This window comes from Amblyomma maculatum, chromosome 1, assembly GCF_055883805.1.
Source record: "Amblyomma maculatum isolate TAMU_Amacu chromosome 1, ASM5588380v1, whole genome shotgun sequence".
NCBI lineage: Eukaryota > Metazoa > Arthropoda > Arachnida > Ixodida > Ixodidae > Amblyomma > Amblyomma maculatum.
The window spans coordinates 127,440,784-127,465,835 of record NC_139344.1 but is presented as its reverse complement, the minus strand read 5'-3'; the positions used below and the strand labels follow the sequence as shown (position 1 = coordinate 127,465,835).

Here is a 25,052-nt window from a genome sequence, read left to right as displayed (position 1 = left end):
GCGCATTATTTTTAAAGGGATTTGGTTTACGCAAAATCTTGATTATAATAAACAATATTTTAGTTACTCCTTTGTCTAACGTGTGAATTTATGTTATACATATGCGTTTTGTCATAACGCTAATTTTCATCATAGCAATAGCATTTTTTTTTCAAGGAGCGTAGCTGTATATCTGACCACCTGTACATTAAATAAAATTGCGTAAAACAACATGCAAGAAAAAAAGCCAGAATGAACACTACGGCACTTTTAACTGTACACACATGCCTGCTTTCTCACAGAAAATAAAAACGATATTTCTCCAGAAGAAACTAATATTAACCGACAAGAATCGAAAGTTGTATTTGAAAATAAACGCCGAAAAAGGCAGCCTAATGCTCAGAAAATAAAAACCGGAAACTCTAACCCCTATATATCACACGTCCACACCGGCATTCCCGCATGGATAATGAGGCCGGAGCAGTTCCCCGCATGCACTGTCCACATCGAGACTGTGGCCACGTATCGCAGGATAGCTTTGCGTATCGGTTCTCGGAGTCTTCTGTCACCTCTTTATTTCCTTCTCCAGTAAGATACATAGAAGGGAGAAATGGAATCAGCCCGAATTTTGAGACAAGAACAGAACGAACTCCACAGCTCAGATGTGTTTGCATTTACTACGTTAAATGAGACGCTGATTTCGGTTTTTCTCTCCCGCAGACTGTTGTCACCCTATTCAAGCGAACCGGGCGCAAGCAGGTGCTTCCACCGCCACTGGTAGCGGAACAAAACGATGCTGCGAATAACGCCACTCGTCTTCCTGTAGTGCGAACACTCACGGTTGGGCCTTCGCATATTTCTCACTTTTCTTCGTCGTAATCATTTCTTGCCGCAATTTTCTTGTTTTTTATATGTTAGCAATTTTACACTATAGGGTAAGCTTACACGGTCGTTCGAGCCTTTGTTCTTGAGCTACTTTCCTATAATCAGACAGAGCACAATCACAAAGCGGCAAATGCCACTTAGGGGGGACCCACCAAACAATGCCGTCGGGAGGTTGTCGTGATGTCTTGGTTAATTCGCACAACGTGTGGCTAATCCCTTTTTAACTGAACTGCTCACAGTGTCGCGCTAGCTTGAGTGATGGTATTAAGCAGGGCGTCTTCACAACCGGTCGAAACGGTTGGTTATTGAGTTTCTATTTCCGCCACTTCAATACCTTCCTAATTAAATTCTAAGGTGAACTATTCAAGAAATACTCAGGTATTTTGAAATACAACTTTGCAGAAAACGTGCAGAGGGCTAGGTCATTAATGGCTTTATATCGCAAAATAATGGCAACAACGGGAATTCTTTGTCACTAATTATTAGCTACCTTTTGTGGTGGCCAGTCGTCGGCGAATGTAATTTTGTTGATGAAGTAATGGCGCAAACATGAATGAGCTGGTAGCCAAACAAAAAGATGAAAGGGGCTGAATAGTACTTTTTTGCGATAAAAGCTGTCAAGCTCCCACCTGCCCCGCATTGCGGCTGTTTCGCAGGATAAAGAAAACACCGGAGAGTCACCATATAGATATCCGGTGAAAATTTCATCAGACTTTGCTGCTGAGAACGCGGCACTCACTTACGGCCTCGGTGCGGTTAGCAGGACTTATGGTCTGCATTGCTACTGCCGCTGTATTGAAGGAAATGAGCATAACGACAGAAACGCTCACCGGCCGCGTCAGAAGAGTCATCGAGTACGTGAGTGGGCTTCACCTGGCTACGTTCCTGGGCATTCAACATGCTGAACCGCCGATCGATGTCTTGCACTTCCGTAAGCCAGTCAGATTATGAGACGCTGTACGAGTTGAACTTTGCAAGCCCTCGCTCCAAAGCCAACGAATCTTTAACACCCTTTAACACCATCTTTAACACAATTGTTTTGAATAGAGACGAAATCAGAGCAGATTGTGTCTACCTATGGTGGAGGGTACAGGTTCACTGTCTACGATAGCAAAACGTTGGCGCATAGGTATGCTGTCGTGGTCATCATAAACTTTTGAGTTGGTGCTCTTGGCTTTCTCTACACTGGTCTAGTGTCGTCCAGCTGCTACTACGCCTTATGGGACGAGCACTTCTGCCTTCTCTAGGTTCGGGACAACATCAGTTAGTTTGGAGGCGACTCAGGCCGTGTGCCCGTATACGGTGAAAGTTATTGCAGCAACAGTGGTCGGTAAATATTTGCACATATTGAAATGAAACCAGGTTGGAAGCTGATTCCAACTGGCCGTTGAACATTATTTTGATGTTCTTTTCTGCATCTCGCAACAATATTTGCACCTAGAATTAAAGTTGCAACTAGAAACCGCCTCCCGCTTCTCCTTTCCCTAAACAAAATATAGGAAATAGCAAATGAGACCTCACGTGAAATTATTTATTAGCTATTTAGCTCTACCTATTCAGAATGCGCTAAGCAATGTATAAGTCCCTCGCACTCGTGTGTCATACCTAGTCATAACTTTCTAGCTAATATTTTTATCAGTTTTGATGTTCTTTTTATTAATCCTTCACAAGCGCTTAGACTGCTTATGACACAAAAACAGGAATTTATATGAAACGATAATAGGGCAGAGACACAGAGTCAAGAGTCTCAGATAGAAGAAGACACGCACGAGAGTAAGTTCTTCGTCGCTCAGCGCCACCTGAAACCACATAACATGAGCGTTCTACTGCATGCCTTATGAATTCTCATTTTATTTTATCTTTTCATATTTTGCGTCCCTTCTCTTTTCTCTAGCACTCATTATTTTTTTTTGTGAAGTAATTATACATTTCAAAAACAAATATCTCTGCACCCAAATACTCGGCCGATCCCCCTGTGTGCTAATGTGTCATCAATTTAGAGCAGAGCAAACACAACTTGTGTGACGCTTCTTTTCAACTGAGTTGTATTCCAAAACTACAAACTTTTAAATTTTTCCTTCGTATTTTTTCTTTCAATTATTTTTTTTATCTTAAATGTTCTGATTTCGTTTAGTTGACAAATACTTTATTGCAATAAGTCAGTTTGTGTAGGACATTTGGCAGTCCACCCTGAACCCTGGCCAATCCCCCTTCGTGGGCAAGTGCGACATATCAAGGCAGAAGAAGAAGAAGAACAAGAAGAACTGGGTTGCCGGTAGCCGTCTACGTACCTGTTTAGTGTATGTTTAGAAATGTGCGCGCACCAAGAGGGTATAATAACATGGCTTAAGCCCTGAAAAAATCTTACACGTTGACGTGCTTCAAGCAGACCAACTCTTCGTGCCCGGTAGATTTCGAGCTGCCCCTTCTCGAGCTGGTTCGCCGTAAGTACATTCTTCTCCACTGCGCCACCGGGTTCATCCTCAGAGCTGAGTCCAAGCTCATGGCGGCAGCCTCCGAGTTTTTCTCGTGGCATCCGCAGCTTCCGGCGACAGTCGAGAGCTTCGGGTCCTTGAGCAAAGTAGAAGCTGAGAAGAAGATTGCTGAAGCCTCGCGCCTCGTTCGGGACAAGCTCTGGCCACTTGCGGGAATTGTGAACGATAAACTTTTGTTCAACGAACTACCGAGAGACGATCACGATGAAGCCAGTGGCAGCAGGTCGATACAGCTTGATCAACGTGGTGCCTACCCGCTGGCATATATATACGCTCGTTCCTCAAGATCAGTGATATTTTGGGTTAGGAAGATGACTTGAGCGACCTGGACGAGGAAGGGACCTGGGCGCCGCTACTCTTGGACGATGAAGACTGTGGAGTGGAGAGCTAACTACTTCGGAAGATGAACACAATGAAGAGACGACATCGGACTAAGAAGAAATTGAAGAGCCAATTTTCTATTAAGGCACGACCGAGTGTGTCTAACTTCTCCATCGCTCGGCGCTATATAAACTACTAGGGGGCAAAATAAAAAGTTTTGCATGTTTCTCATTCACTTTTGTAATTACTTACATTTTATCAGGTTGTAGCCTACACAGTCTTGTGCTTGTCTCAAATGGACACATTACTCGCTCTTTGTCATGGGGGTTAGGGGTTAGCTGTACTTCCACTTATTTCTACCTGCAGCAACGAGAGCAATAGAAAATGATGGAAATTGGATCAACCATAATGTCACAACAATCAACCGACTCCGCTTTCTGGAGGGCCTCCACTGAGGGGTGTTTGCCGCTAAATTCTTGAGTAGTATCTGGCTAATGCATCCCATCAATTGTTTTCCACTCTGAACTGTTATGAAGACAATATGCATGAAAAAGCAAGTGTCCAAAATTCACCCTGCCGATGCGCTTTGACCGCACTAATCCATTAAGACAGCCGTGAAAGAATCAATGAGGGAAGCAACATCCGTATTATTTGCTGCAGGCGCTTCGAAAGATAATACTGCCATTTCGTGCCGACGCGTTTTTTGCTCTTATATATACTTATAGAGATAAAGGTTGTGGACGCACAACATCCCTTTAGTCGCGGGACTCGGGTGCTGAAAAATTGGAAGATGGTGCAAGCAACAGCGGTCAGTCGGACATAACTTAATAATGGAGCGAAAAATGCCTTTTAGAAATATTCCTTTTGATATTCTCTTTTCGTCGGAATCAACTGCCTTTCACCTGTAATATTTATACCTTAGTCACCTGCAATAATCAACAACAAATAATAAATGAATAAGCGCTGTTTAAAGTTCTGCGGACCCACCTTCCTTATATGTAAATGTCAAAAATAATATTTCGCTTTTAAGAGCAAATATTTACAGAGGCGGCTAAATCCACTAGTCACCTGACACATGCATTATAATAATGAGACACAACTCGATATACATTCATACTACCAGGTAAGCCCATTAGAAAACGCGTTGGTTCAAATCATCTATAATGCAAGATATGAAAATAATTTTATTAAGGTCACCGCAGATGGACACATCCTGAGAACAGCCCTCCCTGCGAGAAATAATTTTGCCTTCCTATTTTTTTTTTTTCATTTATGTGTCCTGAACCTACTGATACTACGTTCTGTAAGTCTAAGTCTCCAGCTTAACCAAAAAGCCGTTGTCTCTCAACAGTCAGTCGGTTTGTGCGGTCTCTCTGACCTTGACAAAAATAAAGTAACTAGTTCCGCGATTGTCACGCAAAGGCTTGCATCCTACAGTGGCGCGAACAGATTGCCTTTGCTCAGCGCTCCATTGTAGAACGACGCTATAACAGCACATTTTTAATGATGGTATTTAAAGAATGGTCTATGCGTGTGTTTTTTTTTCAGAGAACTTTCACACGGGGGGAGGGGGGGGGGGGGTGCTACTCAAGTCACCACAATACGACCGAGCACAACGCGAGTTTAACAGTCACTCTCGCGCAGTGCACTACTCAGGCCGCAGTTTTTATTTTATAACACTGCAAAAGACCTCCACTCATGGTACAGAATTGCAGCTGTGAAGGCATATATTAGCCTCCTCATCCGTAAAAGGTTAACTGCCAAGCTCACAAATTGCCTCGATCGGCGACACAAAGAGGAGCTCGGAGCTGACTGATCTTCTTGAAGGGGTCGCTCTGTACAATGGTTGCTCGCCTCTGGCGCATGGGAGCTGCAATAATCGCAGCAGCGTCGAATGTCCCTGAAAGTCCCTTTTGTAGCATGCGTGCTATGAATGACTCCCATGCTATGGCAGAGCCAAGAATGATGCCACTTCCTATTCAAAAGCTGTTGCCTACGGTACCCTCGCCTGTCAGTAAAAAGACGCCCTTCACGACCATGGAAGCGGATTGGTCGGTTGCGGGAACCCTGAATTTGTGCCGTGGAAACTGCGTGGAGGTCATAAGGTGTTCGTTTACGACAGAAACCTAAAAGAACGCGTATTTAAAAATAATACCAAAAGAAAAACGTAAGTAGCCTGTCCATGGAAATACTGGGGACTTAATTATGGTTACCGTGAAAAACGGGGACCTGCGATCTGTAGACCGGTGACGCCGCGATCTCGGGACTGCACTCGAGCTTTGAGTCTCGGGTTTACGCCTCAGAATGTCGAGCTCACTTCTGAGTGCCTGCCGTACTGGCTGTTTCGGAATGACACTGCAAATATTTGTCGAGACAATGAAGGTCCTTCATAGGCATTACGTCTTACGAAAATAGATGACCTTGACAGCCCTCAATGACGCTAACGCTCAGGCAATCGCGGGACGAGGCTACTGCATATGAGAAGTATAGAAAATTAACACTGCGCAATGTAGAGATGAATTCAATATGGAGACAAAAAATTAGGTGCGCGCTGAAGCTTCGCCCTTAGGGTAAATGCCTTTAACACCACCTATAAAACCTGCGATTACTTTTATAGTTATTGTTTAAGATGGTAATTGGGCAATGGAAGTAGCAGTATCCGTCTCAGCGCCTTTTAAAACCGAAGTTTCATTCCGCGAATGCTTTTATTTCTGTTTTGCTTACGCTGCCTTTTGAGGAACGGAATTCGCTCTCACTTCTCTGTGGACACCTACATTTCTCAGAATGGTAATCTAAATGGTATGACACCACCTTGAAAGCTGCACAATCAACGGTTGCGTCAAAATTTTGCTGTGAAATTACGCGCGCATTTTCCGCGACTGCATTCTTCTCAATTGAGATACGGGAACGGCGACACAGTTTTTCGGACGAAGCAACATTTTATTTATATGCTTCACGTAAAATACACAAACAAAACTCCAGAATGGAATGAGAAAGGAGCGCCACAAAATTAGAGCCCGGAATGCCTTTTGGTAACGAAGCACTGAGGGATTATGCTCCTCAAAAATATGCAGCCCAATGAACATATGCTTCAAAGCATTCAAAGGGCGCCAATACAAGCGTTAAGGGAATACCTCAGCTCGAGAAGCAGGAGAACTCGTAATCTTCGAGACAGCGAACGCTGGAGATGCCCAACCAGCTCTGTTGGATTATAGGATTACTTATATAGAAGCAAAGCACTCTAGCTGCATATATTTGACGACCACTGTCAGGATACAGACCTGGCTTTGGAACGCAGTGGCGCTTACTTTTGGGTTAGCAGATTTCCCTCTGAGGTTAAAAGTAAGATTGACGCTATATAGTGCCAACCAAAAAGCCGTTGGAAGATCAGAACAAAGCACCACCGGAAGTAAACAAACCAAGCGTCTGTGCCGTCAATTCGTGACGCACCACGGGCGGGGCGTCGTCCCAGATTTTTTTTTTTTTTTTTTTTTTTTGACGCCTGCTGCGGGGTGAATGAGTTGAGGAGTAGAGCGGCGGAAGAGGAGGAACATCACTTTTAATATAGAATGTATGCTTTATTAAAGAAGTTAGCCTAAAAACGTTTGCCTTGTGCTGACTAGTATTGCACAGTATTAGCACAGAAAAAGCGTTGACTCGCATAGAATGGAGCGTGAGAAACGCAATTCGGCGGCACGACTGAAAACTAACCAGTAAGCGTAAAGATAATGACAACAGGACAATAAGGAGCATTTGACATGCTGTAAACGAAACCGATTATGATAATGTGGTCATTTATCTGAGAAAGAAGCGGGCTATACATTTATATTCAAAGCCCAGAAGGGAAGCGTAACTAAAACGCTTTGTGTAAATGAAGGTTACAACCCTAAAGACAACGACGGAACAAGAGTATACACAACATCAGAGCCTCTAATTCTGTTGTCTTTAAAGCTGCTACCGCTACTTGACATCACGCACCAACTATGTCAACAAACTGGCCTTTTCAACCACGTTGTGTTGATTCCAAAAGCTTTCACCTGGCATTTGAATCACGATCAGAGTGCTCTAGAGGATCGACGCAGATAAATATACAAGAATTATTAAGAATGTACAGTGTGTAATGCCTTCGATGGATGTAGAACGTCTGTACTTGTACGTCTGAGTCTGATTTGGTAAACCTGATTGAAATAATATCCATCCATATATCGATGCCGAAAAAAATCATTCTTTAATGGTACTACGGTTTAGAGATCACGAAAGTAGCCTTATGGTTTCTCTGGTGGAGGCCAGTAACAGTCGGCTGGATAGATGGCGTCTTGATGAAAGGAAAGCTACCTGAGGAGAGATATTTCGCAATGCTCAAAAATACCCAAAAGTCATCGGCAGCGGTAGATTCATGGTCCATTCCTGCAAAGGGTGGAGGGAGGGGGAGGAGAGAGACCGTGAAGAGCGCCCCCTATTTCAGCAATGAATTTCTTTAACTTCATTCATCGATAGCAGGAGAGTTGCATAGTAATGTTGTTTTTATTTTTCTTGTAAATTTCTTCCCAGTGTCGTTAATAGAGGGAGGGCGGATTTCCTGTTGTCCTTGAACAAAGTTGCTACGAATCACTCTTCATTCCTGGGGTTCTAGCAGACGCAGATATGTTTAGATTATAAGGAAGTAACCTCTCCAGATACTTGGTCCTAGTTTCAAGTGCCGCTGCACAGGTTTCCTCGTTCCAGTTAGTGTGCGCGCGAATATACTGGTTGATCCATGCGGCGGACAACATTGTTGAGGAAGGCACCACATGTGTAGCACATAAGCCCGGTGTACGGCCGCGACCAAGGATAATCCCTTGCAGGTGCGCGTCTCTGCATGGCACCGCCATCCGCCTGTCTGCTTCTGGTATTGTAGATACGGTCCCCCTTTTTCAAGCGTGCCGCGTATGGGGAGAGCCGACCGGACCGTCGGCGCCGGATTTGCGGGACCGTTTAAACCCGAAGGTCATTCATGGGAACATGAGCAGCGGAACGTGTTGCCGGGTGCTCGCATGTATGGCACCCTTCGTACTGGCCGGTAGCGAGTACCCAAATGACCCTTCAGCCTTTTTTTTTTTTTTACACTGCGACTTTGAGCAGTGCGAAAGAAAGTCACGTTTATCCTGTCTGCAGATGCGACAAAAGAGCGTCCGAAGAAGCACTCAGGAGTTGACTCGGGAATTCTGCTCAGAGCGGGCAAGCCAGAAGCTCCCCTTTAATCCGGTGCCAGGCCTTCAGCATGGCGGCTGGTTGATATTTCCCTTTCCATAGCGTTGCTCGTAGTGGTAAACACGGGTGGCGCGGGGCAGTGCACTGTGGAAAGGATTCAGCCAGCAGCGGCAGCGTGGATGAGGCGGTGGCGTGCGCGAGACAAGTGGGAAGAAAGTCTCCCGAGAGGAGAGGGTTCGACACCCTCACTGGGGAAAGAGTTTCGCTGTGCTTTGTTTGTTATAATTTGTATTGCTAGTGGGGCCCTGGGTTAGAGGCTAAGGCCAACCCATGGGGCGGTGCCCATCTAGCATATTTCCTTATTGGACAGTTGATGTGTGGAGCTGGCCTCCGAAAATGACCGCCCCTATTTCTTTGTTTTGTGAAGGTGTAAAATAAGACGTGATCCAAGAGAGTTCAGTCCAGTCTGAGCTCCATGCGTAGGCATGTAACGCGGCTGTTCTGCTTAGGCTCTAGCCAGTTAGGTCGACGAGCAAAGTAGCGCAAAGTGTTCTTTTATGGAAATTCATTTCAACTTCCAATTTTACTCTCTCTATATATATGTCATGCTGTACGCCTCCTGGTCTTCCCTACGCCGAACTACATAACAGGAAGGATTTAAATAAACTTCCAAAAAGCAACGAACGACATAAATTCTACTTCCGGAGTAAGCGTGCAGAAAAGTAACGGCAAGAAGCCAGGGCGAAGAGACACATCGGCAATTCGGTTCAAGAACTTCAAATCCAGTGGTACATCTCTAATCTGCTACAGAACTAAAACGAACTAGAAAATGAAGCTGCCAGCACCTGTAGGTAAGCAGAAGATGAAAACAGCTGATCCAATTAAACTGAAAGGCCTCAGATTCAAAAACAAACCAAGAGCTTCTTTAGTAACTCGGCATCAGGCTGGGTCCAAGTGTCCAACGCCAATCGAGGACCTGTCTCTTCAGTACAAATCATCCCGGGATCTGTCGTGGGGAATGTGTACAGCCTGAACGAGTACCTTCTGACTCCCACGCAGTTCCCACGGCACAAATTCAGGGTTCCGGCACTCGGCCAAACTGCATTAATGGTCGTGAATGCCGGCTTTTCACTGGCAGGCGAGGGTATGGGAGGTAACAGCTTTTGAATAGGAGGGTGCATCACTCTTGGCTGTGCCACAGCAGGGGAGTCGTTCATAGTAGGCATGCCACAATGGGGATTTTTGGGGATATTCGACGCTGCTACGACGACTGCAGCTCCCATGCGTCAGCGGGGAGCAACCATAGTGCACAGCGAACCCCTCAAGAAAATCAGTCAGCCTTTTGCTCCTCTTTTTATCGCCGATCAAGGAAACTTGAGAGCTTGAGAGCTAATCTTATGCGGATAAAGAGGCTATTAAATGCCCTCACAGCTGCATTTCTATACCATGAGTGGAGATTTCTTTCAGTGTTATAAAAGGAAAACTGCGCTTCAGCTACACTGTAAAAAATCCGCCGTTGTTTTTACGGTGAAAGTACTGGCAGCTGATGCTGCCAAACTTTTACCGTAAAAAAAATTGTGGCCCGTATTTCAAGTATACAGCAATCATGCAGTTAATATAATGTTAACCTGTAGAAAAAATTATGGCCCGTATTTCCAGTATACGGTACTAACGCTGTATATATGATGTTTACCTGTAGAAAGAATTGTGGCCCGTATTTTAGGTATACGGTACTTACGCTGTTTATATAATGTTTACCCGTAGAAACAATTGTGGCCCGTATTTTATGTATACGGTACTTACACTATTTATATAATGTTTACATGTAGAAAACATGATGGCCCGTATTTCAGATATACAGTAGTTATGTTTTTATAATGCTTACCTGTAGAAAAAATTGTGAACCGTATTTCACGTATACGGTAGTTATGTTGTTTAGATAATGTTTACCCGTAGAAAAAATTGTGGCTCGTTTTTCACTCCTACAGTCCTTTTTTGGTAAATTAAAGCAGGGCTTGTAAAATCTGCACTGGGCCGAACGTGAAATACACAGTGGTGTATAAAATCTATCTAGAAACATTTTCCCTTTTCGCCTCTTTACACTGTAAAATATGGATGTCTGGAATTCAGACACACAAACCTAAAAACTACATGCATATTAAGAAGGCACTACTTGTACATTCGTTCACAAAGAACACGAGATAAAATGAAGAAATACATGTGTTTCTTAGTTCACGCAGTATTCTTTAGGCAAGCCTGTACCTTATAAGAAATGAGCCAACTTGGCTAAAACCAAGGTACTGATGCACTGATTAGGCCACCGCATAAAATGTGCAGTGTCGGTACGGAAGGCAGGCAAATCAGCAAGAGTGGCCAGTGCTGAAAACTGTTTATTTAGGTTTTCCACCAACCTGAATTTGGGTAAATAAACAAAGCTATGGTATCTGCTTTCGAAAGACTTCGAATTCTCTCGTCCATACTTCCATGAATCCCTTGTGCATACCTTCCATGGACGTTCAAAGATCTGAAGAAAGGAAAAAAACAGTGTAAGACATTACAATACTTCTGTGCTTCATGCAGATGCCACATATCACTACTTATGGCATGACTTCCTCGCAATTGAGCTTCAAGTTTCAGCGGTATACAGATCATTTGGATATAATTGGCAATGCGAGCACATTCAGTATATACTGGGAGCGGCGACTGTGGGCATAAATATACATTTGTAAACAAATTTCAACTTGCTTAAAGGGACAGAACGCTGACCAAAATATGTAATGCGATTATTACCTCGTATGGTGTAGATCGAGCACTGCGATATACAAGAAACGAGGGTTGATAATTTAAATTTGGCACTGAAAGTCCCATGAAAACGACTCGTGTCGCCTCTTGTGGCGAAACGCTGTAATCGTCACTGTAGTAACCCGTGTAACATCTTGTGAAAATGCCACTGGTTTTCATAAGTGCAGTGTCCCATTTTCATCACCTATCCTTCTATCTTCAATTTATAATATGCTCCTTTACAAGACATCATACTTGTATTTCTACTATATTCACTCAACTGCATATCAAGGTCATTGTTAACTATATTTCTTTTTCGTAGTTTCCTCCTCTATTTCTGCCTCTTAAGTTTACAACAATTATTTTCCTTTCATATGATTCACTGCACTAAAATCTATTTATCACAACCCTTTTCACTGGCCTCTAATTTCTTAACTACTACAAGCTTTCATCCTGATAGGTGCTCTCAGGCTCTTGCTTGATGAGACATCTGGAAACCTGCTCTCCACCCTATCTTTAGCTCCTTGGTTATTTCACTTTTTATGGGCTGGATTGCTTGATGTCCATTGCATGGCAAATATTTTTATTCATGACTTCTAATGCTTCCTCCCTTGTATGCCCCTCACTTTTTTCTCAATCAATTTTTGTGCATAATATATGAAATTCACAACGAATACAGCCCCATATCTGCTGTATCCATAGCATTTTTCAATGCAACCACAGTCAATGGTTATTGCTTCGCATCACTGAAGAACAAATACATGCATGTATGCCATTTTTGTATCAGCAGCTAAATTTACTTATATAGCAGCCATGCCCGCAAGGTGCAAATAACAGTCTCAGTTATTCTGAAAGCTAGATCAATAAAGCACATAAATAAAATCATGCGGTGAAATGCCAAAAATAGGAGGATAGGGCAATATAATCCAACGAAATTGGGTAAGAGTTTATTTTTAGGCCACTATGAGGGCAGGCAGTCATCCGTGCTGATACTCTGAATGAAAACTGGTATAAAAACTGGTCATCAGTTTCACAAAACCATGCAGTCTTACTGAAAATGCATTTAAAGAGTTATACCTCTAGTAGACGCGCGGCTGTAATATTTGCGAGTTTCATAAATTTTGACTAATCAATGTCCGAGAAAAAAAGAATGTGGGCACTACTTTTTGAGTACTCGTAGCTCTCAAAAATTGTTAGGCCCACCATTCTGCTTTACTTATTAGGCATCTTCATCCTGTTTTGCAGGACCAAGATTTACTAAGATAAAGGCTCTAATTGGAGATTATTAATGAATTACTCTAATTGGAGATAATCATAGTTTCATCACATACATCTATTTCAAATTTTTTTGAGATTCAGTAATCTCAAGCCTGCTGTAAGCATGCAACAAATAGTGAAGAGAGAGTATGGCTGACACGTCTTTATCCGATCGCAATTATATCGCTTCCTATGGGGGACTGACGGGCAGTCACACCTCTTCAAGAGTTCAGTTGCCCCACAGCTTGACCCCGATTTACATCAGCTTGAAAATGACACAGCATGCCTTGAATTAAGGTTCATGCTGAGCTACTCTCGGAGCACTATGACAGCAACAAATGTCAATATCAGATGTCTGTAATGAGTACACGGATAGCTATGCCGAAGCTAACCAGGGCATGTGAAATAATGAACCTAAGAGAACGATCAAAATCAAAAACAATGCAATGAATGTCTCCCTCATGATTTTAGCTACATAATAAGCCTTAATAACAATGGCCTAGAATAAATTATTAGCAAAACAAGCAATAGGTTAAATTACATTCTCCCTCATTGGTTCTATATATTGTGCTTAGTCAACATTTCAATCTCTTTGATCTGTAAAATAGTTATGAATTGACTAGGTTGCTGAAGTAACTATTTACAAAGCATGTAAGAAACTTGCTCATCTTCAATTGTTTTTTACGAACTGAATTACAACTTTCCTTCTCACTTTTTGTTGCATTGTTGGCCTGAGCAATGTGGTTATTTGCAGTATTGTAAAATCACGCAGACCTTCTGAATATTGTTAATACTGAATGCTGAAGAATTCTTAAAAAACATACAGGGGTGTGCAGTTTCTCTCTTAGACAAAGAAAAAGGGCAGGAAATGTTCAACAATATTGTTCCCTGCTACTGAGAAGACACACGCATACACTTAATACACATAGGAAAAAGGGCAGTGTGATGTTCTACCCTATTGTTCCCTGCTACTAAGACATAACCGGGCACTACTGTGAATATTGGGCTCCCCTTATGAGGACTCGCACACACCTTTACAGTGCTAAAGCAATGTGAATGCCTGGTTATTGTTCTTTGCATCTGGTGCTTTCAATTCACAAGACAACAAAGCCGGGAACTGCTACTTACCTACAGATTCCATTCAGACTCCATAATTTTTTTAGTCAAACTGAGCACTTTCGGGTTGAGCTTCTTTCGTTTGGCCTTGCTGCCATGGTCGGGATTGATTGAAAAAAATGCCCTATGTTATATACCAAGAAAAACAGCAAACACAATCTTCTTAAGGCAAACTGCTTAGAGGCACTGAAGACAAAAGAAACTTCTTATCAGTAGAATGATGTGTCATGATCACAAGAAGCCAACTCACGAAAAACTGAGCTTTAATAAGCTAAGGGTAGTGAAAAACTAATATAGGGGCATAATAATTCTTCAAGATTAAGATTATGGCATAAGCATTACACACACATGAAGGATGTTTTTCACTGATTTTGTATATTCTATTTTTCACTTTTCATTTTTTTATTTTATGTACCGATACTTACAGTCAGCAAACCTTTCATTCGGCGCAGTCTGACATCTTTGAATGCATTTTTTATTCATTAAACATTTCATTAAATTATGAATCAATTAAATACTCTAAATTTTCTATTTAGCATTATCAAGCGTTGGCTTCTCATTCTGAAGACTGACACCTTTGGACCCCCTTCTCCCAAGTTTTTCATTTCTTTAAATTAGAACTTGTCATTTATTGCCTGTTACACACATCAATCAGTCATCAATCAAGCTAGAATCTCAAATTACTGTTACACACATCAATCAGTCATCAATCAAGCTAGAATCTCAAATTACTGTGATATATTTTTTCACAATCTCTAATTATTTCCAACACACAGTGGCGACAACTGCAACTACTACTAGGATGCCTATGTCTTTTTGGTCGAATGAGCTGTATAAGCTATCGCTTATTAATATGCAGATATCCAAGCCAACTTCACAGGAAAACTGTACTAGTACATTATAAGAGAGTTTAAGTGCAGATCTTAGAAGTGAGACTTTGTTCTGTTTCATAACTGTGGCCATGAGAGTCTACAGAATTAGGTTAAGAGTTTGAATGGAGGGGCAGGAAAACTTTGAAGTTCTATTCATTGCACAGTAGCCGTATATTTTTCTTCAGTAAAAGTGCCACATTTGTTCATGTCTCAGAATGAATATTTACAGGCTGTAAATGCATGTATGCCGTCTTAGTGCTTCTTTGAAGTGTTAGAGGGCATTACTTTCAACAGAGAGCTGTAAGCAGATGTTTCCAAAAAAAGTTCCAAGGAAATCTAGTATATGTGTTGAGGCCATTGCAAGCACAGGATTGTGTTTTTTTTTTCAATTCCCCTGACAACCTAATTAAATATTAAATACCACATACAACAATGTCAGCACATTTCTTCATGAAAAGGAAAAAACGAAGCATTAAAAACCTAATTTAAGCACGTACCTTTGAAAGAATTCCAGAGTTGACTCTACTTTCTCAGCATAACATATGTGGAACACAAAGTAAGTTGCAAACAGCATGCAGAATGCAGCTGTAAAATCTTCCGCCACACCAACCACATGCCTATCAATGAGGAGGAGGTACTCCTCTGGGTTCCATATGTCATCACCTAGGATCAATAAGAGCACTAATGAAATGATATTGGAATAGTTAAAGCAGTTATATATTTTTTTGCATGTATAGTACACTGAGGGGGGGGGGGGGGGGTCCACGAAAATGCAGTTTATCTAATGAACGTCCACATATTGACTTAGCCTCTGTATGGCATGACGACGCAAGTGCAATAAAATGTTCCTAATGGCTGAAGTATTACCAGTTTGGATTTCAAAATTTTTCATGTTTCACATATACAGCCACCTAATGCTACAAAAACATCTTTGATACACTATTTTGAAATAAAAACCAAGCATCCAGGTCGGAAAAATTGTCCGATAAAAACTTCGCATATAAGCACCAAACAGCCATATACATACAAGCAGCTTGTTTGAAATACTGGCCCTGTGAGCTATAATGTTAAAAAATGCATGTAATTAAAATGCATGTGAATTAATGTTTCAGTGATGTCATCATTAATGCATGTGAATTAATGTTTCAGTGATGTCATCATTGTCATCAGCCTGACTAACCTCACTGCAGGTCGAAGGCCTCTCCTATGTTTCTCCAATTAACCTGGTCCTGTGCTAGCTGAATCTAACTGACCTTTGTGAACTTTTTCACCTCATCCGCCCACCTAAATTTTGCCGCCCTTTCGATGCAAAGCTTTCCTTCTCTTGGAATCCAATTTGTTACCACACCCTTTTCTATGCGCTTTCCTTCCTCGGAATCCAATTTGCTACCCTAAACGACCATCGGTCATCCTATCTATGCACTACATGCCTTGCCCATGCCCATTTCTGTTTAATTACCACTAGAGTGTCATTAACTTGAAGTTATTTCTCTGGCCCACTCCGCATGCTTCCTATCTCAACATTACACCTACCATTCCTCGTTCCACAGCCCTTTGCGTTGTCCTTAACTTAAGTAGAACCCTTTTTGTCAGCCTCCATGTTTCAGTCCCATAGGCGAGTACAGGTAAGCTGCAACTGCTGTATACTTTCCTCTTGAGCAATACCTGTAAGCTGCTAGTCATAATTTGCAAACACTTGCCAAATGAGCTCCGTGCCAACCTTCTCCTAGTTATTTTCCTTTCATGTTCTGCATATGTGTTTACTACCTGTCCCAAGTAGACATATTTGCCTACCACTTCCAGTGATTCGCTACCTATTGTGAACTGTTGCAGGCACCAAAGGTATGTTGCAGGTACCAAAATATATACCACAAAAGGGCAGATCTGATTCAATTTTGAAAAAATACATACCTGCTGCAATAATGCAAGGTGAAAGGGGCAAGTCTGGAAGTTTTTCAATGTCGGTTGAAGTTAAGTACACCTAAAAGAGAAGAAAACTTTTTGAGTTTGCGCTTCACATATATACAAATACCACTGCATCGAAAGCGTTTATCAAGGAAAGTTAGCTAGGATGCTTCATGGCTTCAAGGAACCATATTTCAGCAAGTAATTAGAAAGCTTACGCTGCAACAATTAAGGATATAAGACACTATTTAAAAGACCCTTGGTTCCCTGTAGGCTGAACTTGAATAAACAACCAAGAATTTTACATAAAATGAAGCAACCATGCATTCGGACCTGTCACAATTCCAATTCAAAGTGCGCAGTTGTTTATAGCCTTTTGTCACCTTCTTAGACACATACCTCTCTTCTTTGCACAAGGTGACTGACATCTTCTGCAAACCAGCAGGTGATCAGCTGGATTAATCCCAGGAGCTCCACATTTTTGTTTTGGTCTTGAGCTTGAAGCACTTTCCATGCCTCCATTATGGCTTTTTTTCCTATGCCGTTCTTTATCAAAAAAATTCATGATGGTGCACTTTTTTTTCTCTTAAGGAACGCTCAAGTGTTTCTTTCGCGTCTATGCCTAGAAGAAACTTAAAATGGCTTTCAATACCACGCACTGTGAACAAGTACGGCCATGTGCTCTTCAGGTTTGATATTGCCATGCCTGATTTGATGTCCTCTTGCTGCAGACAGTGTGTGGATTTCATCATTTCGGCTACCTCTTCTCTGTAGGATGGATTGTCTCTGAACATATTCTGCATAGTAAGCTGCTCCCTCCTCATAACCTCACTATCGTTTGGTGGGGCAGAGGATGAAGCAAATGCTTTGCTTATGAAGCTTGATCTCTTTGCAGGATTACCCTGGTCACCTTTCCTGTTTTGGGAGTCTTCCCTTCTCACATTTTCAGCACGTGCGACAAGCTGGTTCAGTAAGGAATCATAGCCAGTACCAATGAGTGCACCATCGAAAATATCTTTAAAAGATGCTGGATGGGACATCACTACTGCTTTTGCAATGATAGCAAGCTGCTTGCGTAATGGAGATGGGCACACTTTACGAACGCTGTCGATAATTATACGAACCATTTTTCTGCGGTCTTTAGGCGCTGGTCGCTTTCCCTCTTTCACAGCACTGAGTAGTGTTTTTGGCATCGTGTCCCAAGGTACGCTAAATGCCTCTGCCCAGTTTGGGTTAATTAATGCTCGGATACCACTGCATTCTTGCTCCATTGGTTCCTCTTGGCGTTTTGAAGGTCCTGCAACAGGTTCAACTTGCGCATCTTTTCCTTTTTCCACCTCCTGGCTTTTTTGTGTGGCTCCCAGACCCTGGGAATCTGTGCATGAATTTAAGCTTGCGTTATGCTAATTTTCATTACAAAAAAAAAAAAAAAAAGAAAACGCTCAATAGACTGCTACTTAAAATACTACATCGTGCACTTATAAAACAGCTGTACATTGGCTCAGGAGTCACGAAAAGAGTACATAAACGAAAATTCTACACAATGTGTGCCATTCCGTGCCAACGAAAGTTTTACGAGTACTATAGTGGATAACAAATAACAAAGAGCAGCAAACTGACGTTTAAGCCCTTTTTTTTTTTTTATAAAGGACGATGGCTTGACAGGCTGTAACAAGAAAATGATAAAAATGAAAAAAATAACATTTACTGAAATATGTTGGAATATATATTAAGGCAAAAAACACTATGCCCCACGTGGTTTTCTTACCTAATCAGTTTCTTATTATTGCCCTATTTCTAAAAATAGGCTTGGTGCCTCTCCTGTTTTAATTTTTTCTTCAACTTGCAGATTTATGAACTTCTGGCATAGTGTTCAATATACTTCAAAAACATCATTAGAGAAGCTCCTGGGCTATTCGAGACAGTCCACGGCACTACAGAATATACTTTGAGACGTGCTGCTTAACAAATTACTTTGTACATTTAGATAAGTCTTCAGTTGAAATTTCCAGTCATGCTGTATCAAGAACTATTCTGTTAGACATAAAAAAACTTACATTTGCTTGTGAAGTACGCAACCAGTTTCCGAGCTTGAATCGGCTTGAGGACACTTGTCAAATCCTGCTCATTGATGAGGCTCAAGTCATCACCACACTCCACACCGAGTTCCAAAAGTTTTTTCACGAGTGCTTGCAGTGTATCAGGAGGCAGGGTGGGTAGAGACCTCATTATTTCCATCTCAAGGCTCTCCATTCTTTTTGTGGATGTGATGCTTTGGCACGATGACAGTCTCACCGCTTAGTTCCTAAACCGGTAAAGGGTAAAAAATCAGCAATATTACAGACTTCCACGGCTGTAAACAGGTTTCTATTACACAGCCTGTACACATGCAGTCCTGGGCAAAAACATGCTTCGAAGAGCTTTACTACAAAAAATACTTTGATTTTGTGCTGAATGACAATAACAGTTATTTCACCAAAGCAGAGCTCATCCCTTATAAACAGTGCAACAAAATCATGAACATAGTACTCTGTACCCTTGCATACAACAGAATTACTTGTCACACAGTTGGTGGAGTGAAAGTTGCTATTAAAGCACTCATGCAGCTCTGGAGCATAGTTCTGGGCACAAAACGGCACAGTCGAGGTAAAGAAGACATCTGACTTAAAAAATCCTTCAGAGTGCAAGAATGCCTGTAACAGCTGGTGCTTCTCTGCAACCGTTCTACAAACAGCCTTAAAATTCTTTGTTGATCGCACACAGTTCTTAAAATAAGAATGCTTGCTTTCAAATCGGAGAGTCGACATATTTATTAATGGCCCAAAGTGCATCCTCAAGCTTGGGTAGAGAGTGATGAAATGGTGTTTTGGCTTTAAGGGCTCTGTAGAAAAAAGGCGAAGCCTGTCTGCCAAGTATTCTTCAGTTAAAATGGCCAAGTATGCTGCCTGCTCTCCAGAGACTACTGATGCACACACAATGTCTACAATCGCTCTTAGATTGAGGTACAAGCCCCAGACTACGTCTGTACTTTCAGTCTTGTGACCAATCATCAGAGGGAGAAGCCGAAGTAGCACCCAAGTTTTTACAGCCTCAGAGCTTAATCTTCTGCCCTGCACATTAACTTCAGGAGGTTTGTTAGAAGCATCTGACCCTTTGTAGTTACAATTTATGATGCAATAATTCAAATTCTGATAAGTGAACCAGTGTAGTGTCTCAACAAAGAATTTAAGAAAAAGGGCTATATCATAACAGACCACAACTTCAAAGAGGTCATGACCAATGCAGGGGGGGCAAGCCTTGACTGCAGACATGAAAATATGCAAGCTTATTAAAAACACTGCAGGATTTGACACCTTCAAATACTGTTCCTGCATTAACGGCTTGCGCAGCAGCGAAGTCATATTTGGAAGGTGTTCTTTTGTCAGCATGCATGTAGGGTTTTCCATGAAACTGAACGAGTTATAAGGCAGTACCGACAGAAGTGATGAGACGAGCTGAAGCTTTCTGTGAACCCACCAATGAAATGGGAACCTAGGTTATCTCCTAATATTGCTACAACAGTGCCCTTAACCAGCGTACTTTCAAAAGAAATTCCACCACTTTCTAGGAGCAAAAGGTCATTGATCAGTGGCTCAAAAACTTTCCTGGCCGGACAGCTTCAGGTTAGACTCTGAGCACAGAAGTGCTAATTGAATGTGGTCACGGCTAGATCGATTGTGCTTTCTGAAATTTACAAGTGTAAAATAAACCCCAACCAACTATGCTTCTTCCGAGAACAGCCAAGAGGATTAACAACCTCAAAGGCATCTTGGTACAACAGAAGCTGAAGCACTGGCTCATTTGATTGTAATGCACTGTTTCGAGAAGCCGGCGAATCAGTTATATCAGCCATGCAGTCTCCAATGGGTGGACACTCTGTGCTTGCAGGACATTCTGCAACCTCAGCATTGGCCAGAAGAGCAGCCAACGTCTCCAAAATGGGAACATATGCATGTGCCTGTCTCTTCTAAACCTGTCTCGACCAAGCCTTACACATTTCGGTTCAACGTATGCATAGGCTTTCTTAAAGTAAGCCTTGCGTCTGTAGTCAGTGCTGAATAATAAATTCAGCTCGCTCAAGGCATCATTGTCAATGACGGTGACCAATTCCGTTGTAAAATCTTCACTAGATTTGTTTTTGAACAATGCCTACAACTTAGAAATAGTGTATTTCTTATTTAATTCATGAATTTGGCTTCACTTTTGGGCAATGCTTTGCACAGTGGTGACAGGAACAATGAGCTTTGACTCAAGCATGAGATAGAAAAAACCAAGAGAACTCTCAACACAATTTTTCCACTCGTCATTTCTTTCTGTTGCCCCTTGTCTGCAACTAGAGCTGCCTGGATCATCCACAGCATCATCTACTGTAACAAACTCTAAGCCAGAGGTAGAGTCAAGAGGAGAGACAAGGTCAGAATTACTACAGTATATTTTCGAGTTAAATGGCTGGATAATGAAGATTTCACCTTAAACATGCTACTACAGATGTTAACAGCGCATCTCACTGTAACTCCACAACTCATATGCCAACTTAAATGCTTCATAAGGTTATTTATTGAAGCAAAACTCTTAAGACAGCCCTCGACCCTACATGTGAACACCAAATCGGCAGCAGGAGGTAAAGAGCTCTCAACCATCGCTCTTTCTTATGCTTCCTGAGGATGTGGCATCTGAGACTAGCGTAGGAAAGAAATTCATGACAGCAAAGAGAATTCACACTAATGTAGAGCATAGCCCAGAGAGAGTCCCAGATTCAAATTCACATTTTCTGCATGCTAACATGGCTGTATACTATCAAACTACAAATGTTTTGTCCTGAAAGCTGCAAATAAAATGGGACAGCATGCACAGCTGAAATATGGATTTCAAGTAACTCACTGATGATGCAGCAGACACAAAATTCAATGAATTCAATTATCTTTTTTGGCAGTTCAAGTTACTAGCCAACAAAATTTGATTCTGAAGAAGGCACCACTCATTCCAGCGTCTGAGGACTCCAGAAAACAAGCAAGCTCTCTGAAAAATAAAGAACAAGTGTTACTGCAACAAGAATGTGAAGGCCATTGGAAAATGTTCATCACAGTCTAGGTAACATATTAGCCTGAAGTGTACTGCCACACTTTACATGCAGCTCAAGCTACAGCCAGAATTACGCAGCAACGTCTACAATATCTAGATATCGTGATAGCGCACAGAACAACCGATGGAGAGCACGTGTGGTGCCCAGAAGGGCAGGAATTATTAATGGGATTAAAGAGCGACGGAAAGAAAAGCGTATAACAAAAACAAAAATTCCCGATTAATTGGGCTCAGAATACAGAATACTGACACTCACGTTCACTTTTTTTTTTTTTTCGTGAGCACGAGCAAATAAGGATGCTTATGCAATCTGCCCAACTACAGTGAAAGGCAGAACGTTAAGAATTGTGGCACTGTTTTTATTTTTGCACCGCAATAGCCATGCTATTTTCGAAACTGAGAAAAAAACGAGATTGGACAGTAAATTATAACTGCAAATTATAACCTAGATTAGACAGTGAAGTGAGACGAATTTCACGCGATACCGGTAAGACCCCGCTCAATTGACACTTCCCAGACCGTACGCGCTACGCGCCTGCGCGGACAAGTGCACGCTCTCCCCCACTCTTTTATGGCGAAAGCCTTTAATGGCTCATACTGTCGTCGACAAAAGCTGTCTGCGCAAGCGGCGCACCAGATTGGTCGACAGAGAAGTGACGTCACCAGCCGCAAAATTCGAAGCGACCAACCAGAAGTATCATTTGTCAGCGTTCCTGCCATCTGCCATCCCACACTTGAACGCGCGCCAAGGAACGCCGCGTGACAGGAGCAATAATGTACCGTCCAAACGCACACTTGTCGAAGCAATTTGGGTGATAGATACAGCGCCTTTCCTTTCCTGTAAACCAATTATGTAGCACTGCAACGAACGACGATAAAAGGCAAACAATGAGCGGCAAATGTTAGGAGAGGATGGGTAGGCTTTCTTCATTCTCTTAAGAGACATCTAAGAGACCCTTAATTTTTTTCTTCGAGCTCCCCTTGCGTATTTTGTTTACGGCTCGAAGACTTTTCAATTATCCCATGCAAATTTTTTGCGTCTTCAAAGTTTTTCGGCCGGGGCGAGAGGGTGAGCACTCCAGAACGATGGACATCGAAGTGCATAAAACTTTCAGATGCCCAGCGGGTGGGGCCGCTGTACGCTCAGACGCGCCTGAGACGCGCTAGAGAGCCTACACGTTGTGCCGCGGTGCAATATGACGCGCGCGCGTGTGACTGAGAAATGTTCATGAAGCCTCACCGAAACGTCGGCGGCCGTCCGCCAGCGTTGTCATCGAAAAATTACGAGCATGGCGCTGTTGGGCGGTATATATAGCATATACAGTAAATCTAGTATGTCTGGCAGCTGACATGGGCGAGCACTAACTGTACGCAGGGTTGCCGAAATGTCAACTCAGGCCTTTCCATTCATACGGGAGGGTGATATCAGAATCGGCCCTTGCATTCACTCTACCCCACGCGGGAACCTTAATAATTAAAGCGGGTGGCTTACGCCGTCGCGCCATGCCCTTAAAGGCGGGACTATAATTGTCCTGATAATTTTTACAAATTGTTTCCGTACCTAAGCGTTTAATAAGTTAGGTAGTTATTCAGAGAAAATTAACAATTTGCTGCAGAAGACATTTCAGATAAGAGCTGGAAAATTGTTTCCGAAGATCAGTATTTAACGAGTTAGGTAATTATCAGATAAAACTTCATAATTTGAAGAAAAACTTTCTGCTGAGCTCAGGGAGACATCCAACCGTATGCAACATGCTTCGCTAAGCTACCAATCTTGATGAGTCTGTAATTGGTCTAAATCAGGTGGGACACCTTTAGACGTATCACATGCATATAAGGCATTCATGTGCCAACAGCCCAGGAGTTCGATTCCGTCAGCGGTAGCCGCTTTTCGGTTGTGGAGAAAGCGCAGCCATCAAAAAAAAAAAAAAAAAAAAAAAAAAAGCAAACATCTGCGACGCCAATAGATTTCACTAAAAAAAATGAAACGCTAACACAAACTAACAAAGAAGTTAGTCTTCGCATAATGAAACAAAACAGACGTGCTAGTAAGAGCTCCCTAGATCTGAACAAACCAGCGCGTACGCGAAACTATAGCAAAAAGCGCTCACACGTGAGAACACAAATTCAACTTACGCTCCAGCCTCACAACACGCTGTGAATAACCTAACGAGAGTTGAACACAACGGAGCACTTAACGATAATAAACAACTTTGTATAACTGGTACAGATTTAGTCTCACAAGCTCATCAAAGGTGACCAAGCTAGGATTTGCACAAACGTACTTGTAGGCTTAGGTAGTACACATCCATTTTGCTTTGGTACAACAAATTCAAATTCATCAACAGCACACTGTATCATTACAGCTGCCGCTGCGGGATTAAGTTTGAACAAAACAATGGGACGTAAATGTAATACATACCTGTATGAGATTCAAAAAACGTGGACTTCAAAGAGCCTTATCAGCCAAGGCGACAGCGGCGATAGAGATCGGTCGGGCTGCTTCTGCGCGCTTTGCGCTGCTCTGCGCATGTCCTGCGCAGGCCAGATACCGAGATGGCAGAGAGAAATCACGTGCAGAGTTTCTGGCCCGGTGATAAGGAGAGGAGGCTATGAGGGAAGCGGAGGACGGCGCCGAGCGGCCGACGGCTGCGGCGAACGGATAGTGTTGCAGCGGGGCTGGCGGGCGGCGTAGGTCGTGACGCATTCCAACCGGCGATCTCGAGAAACCGTGAAACCTAAGAGCGTGTTTTTTACTTGGCGATTGCAGGTGTTTGCACAGCCCGAGGTAGACCAACAAACTCGCTCCCATGGAACAAAGCGTTGTTTTTCCTGTCTCGTATGTAGGGATGGCAGAGGAAAATCACAAGTTCAGATATATAAAAAGAACAAAAAGAGAGAACAACAAAAGCCGGCGCGAGGCGCCGGCGCCATAGTGCCGGTTGTATGACCGTTACGGGATACGCATCACGCAGCTTTACGTTCGTCGGTCACTTGAGGCGTAGGTAGTGGGGCATCCCACCACCGATCTCGAGAAACGGCGAAACTTAAGAGCGTGTATTTAATGTGGCGATTGCAGGTGTTTCCTGGGGTCGACCTACAAACGCGCTCGCATGGAGAGATCGCAGAG

At 42.6% G+C, this 25,052-nt stretch overlaps 1 protein-coding gene across 3 annotated transcripts; it reads right to left on the bottom strand.

Annotated features, from left to right (window-relative positions):
* Nucleotides 1–11,242: 11,242 nt before the first annotated feature.
* Nucleotides 11,243–24,515, bottom strand: LOC146203888 (uncharacterized). Of its 3 annotated transcripts, none has more exons than XM_084588966.1 (8): nucleotides 24,345–24,515; nucleotides 21,722–21,859; nucleotides 18,859–19,106; nucleotides 17,201–18,176; nucleotides 16,808–16,877; nucleotides 15,394–15,559; nucleotides 14,037–14,148; nucleotides 11,243–11,394 (listed from the first exon to the last, which is right to left on the bottom strand). In XM_084588966.1, exons 4-7 carry the CDS (start codon nucleotides 17,321–17,323, stop codon nucleotides 14,037–14,039), a joined length of 471 nt encoding a protein of 156 aa, XP_084445092.1. In that variant the 5' UTR covers nucleotides 17,324–18,176; nucleotides 18,859–19,106; nucleotides 21,722–21,859; nucleotides 24,345–24,515; the 3' UTR covers nucleotides 11,243–11,394. The 3 variants fall into 3 exon arrangements, with proteins under 3 accessions (XP_084445092.1, XP_084445091.1, XP_084445090.1); XM_084588965.1 differs by having other exon boundaries at nucleotides 14,037–14,115; nucleotides 17,926–18,176; nucleotides 24,345–24,512; XM_084588964.1 differs by having other exon boundaries at nucleotides 17,926–18,176; nucleotides 24,345–24,510.
* Nucleotides 24,516–25,052: the final 537 nt, after the last annotated feature.

Bases quoted from the DNA above. Each gene is read 5' to 3' on its own strand.
- LOC146203888 (XM_084588964.1), bottom strand. From the start codon at position 19,054: ATGGAGAGCCTTGAGATGGAAATAATGAGGTCTCTACCCACCCTGCCT. The intron at 16,878-17,925 runs GTTCGTATAATT...CTTCTCTTTTAG, and splicing joins CTAAAGACCGCAGAAAAATG to GTGTACTTAACTTCAACCGA. The intron at 14,149-15,393 runs GTACGTGCTTAA...TATATAACATAG, and splicing joins ACTCTGGAATTCTTTCAAAG to GGCATTTTTTTCAATCAATC.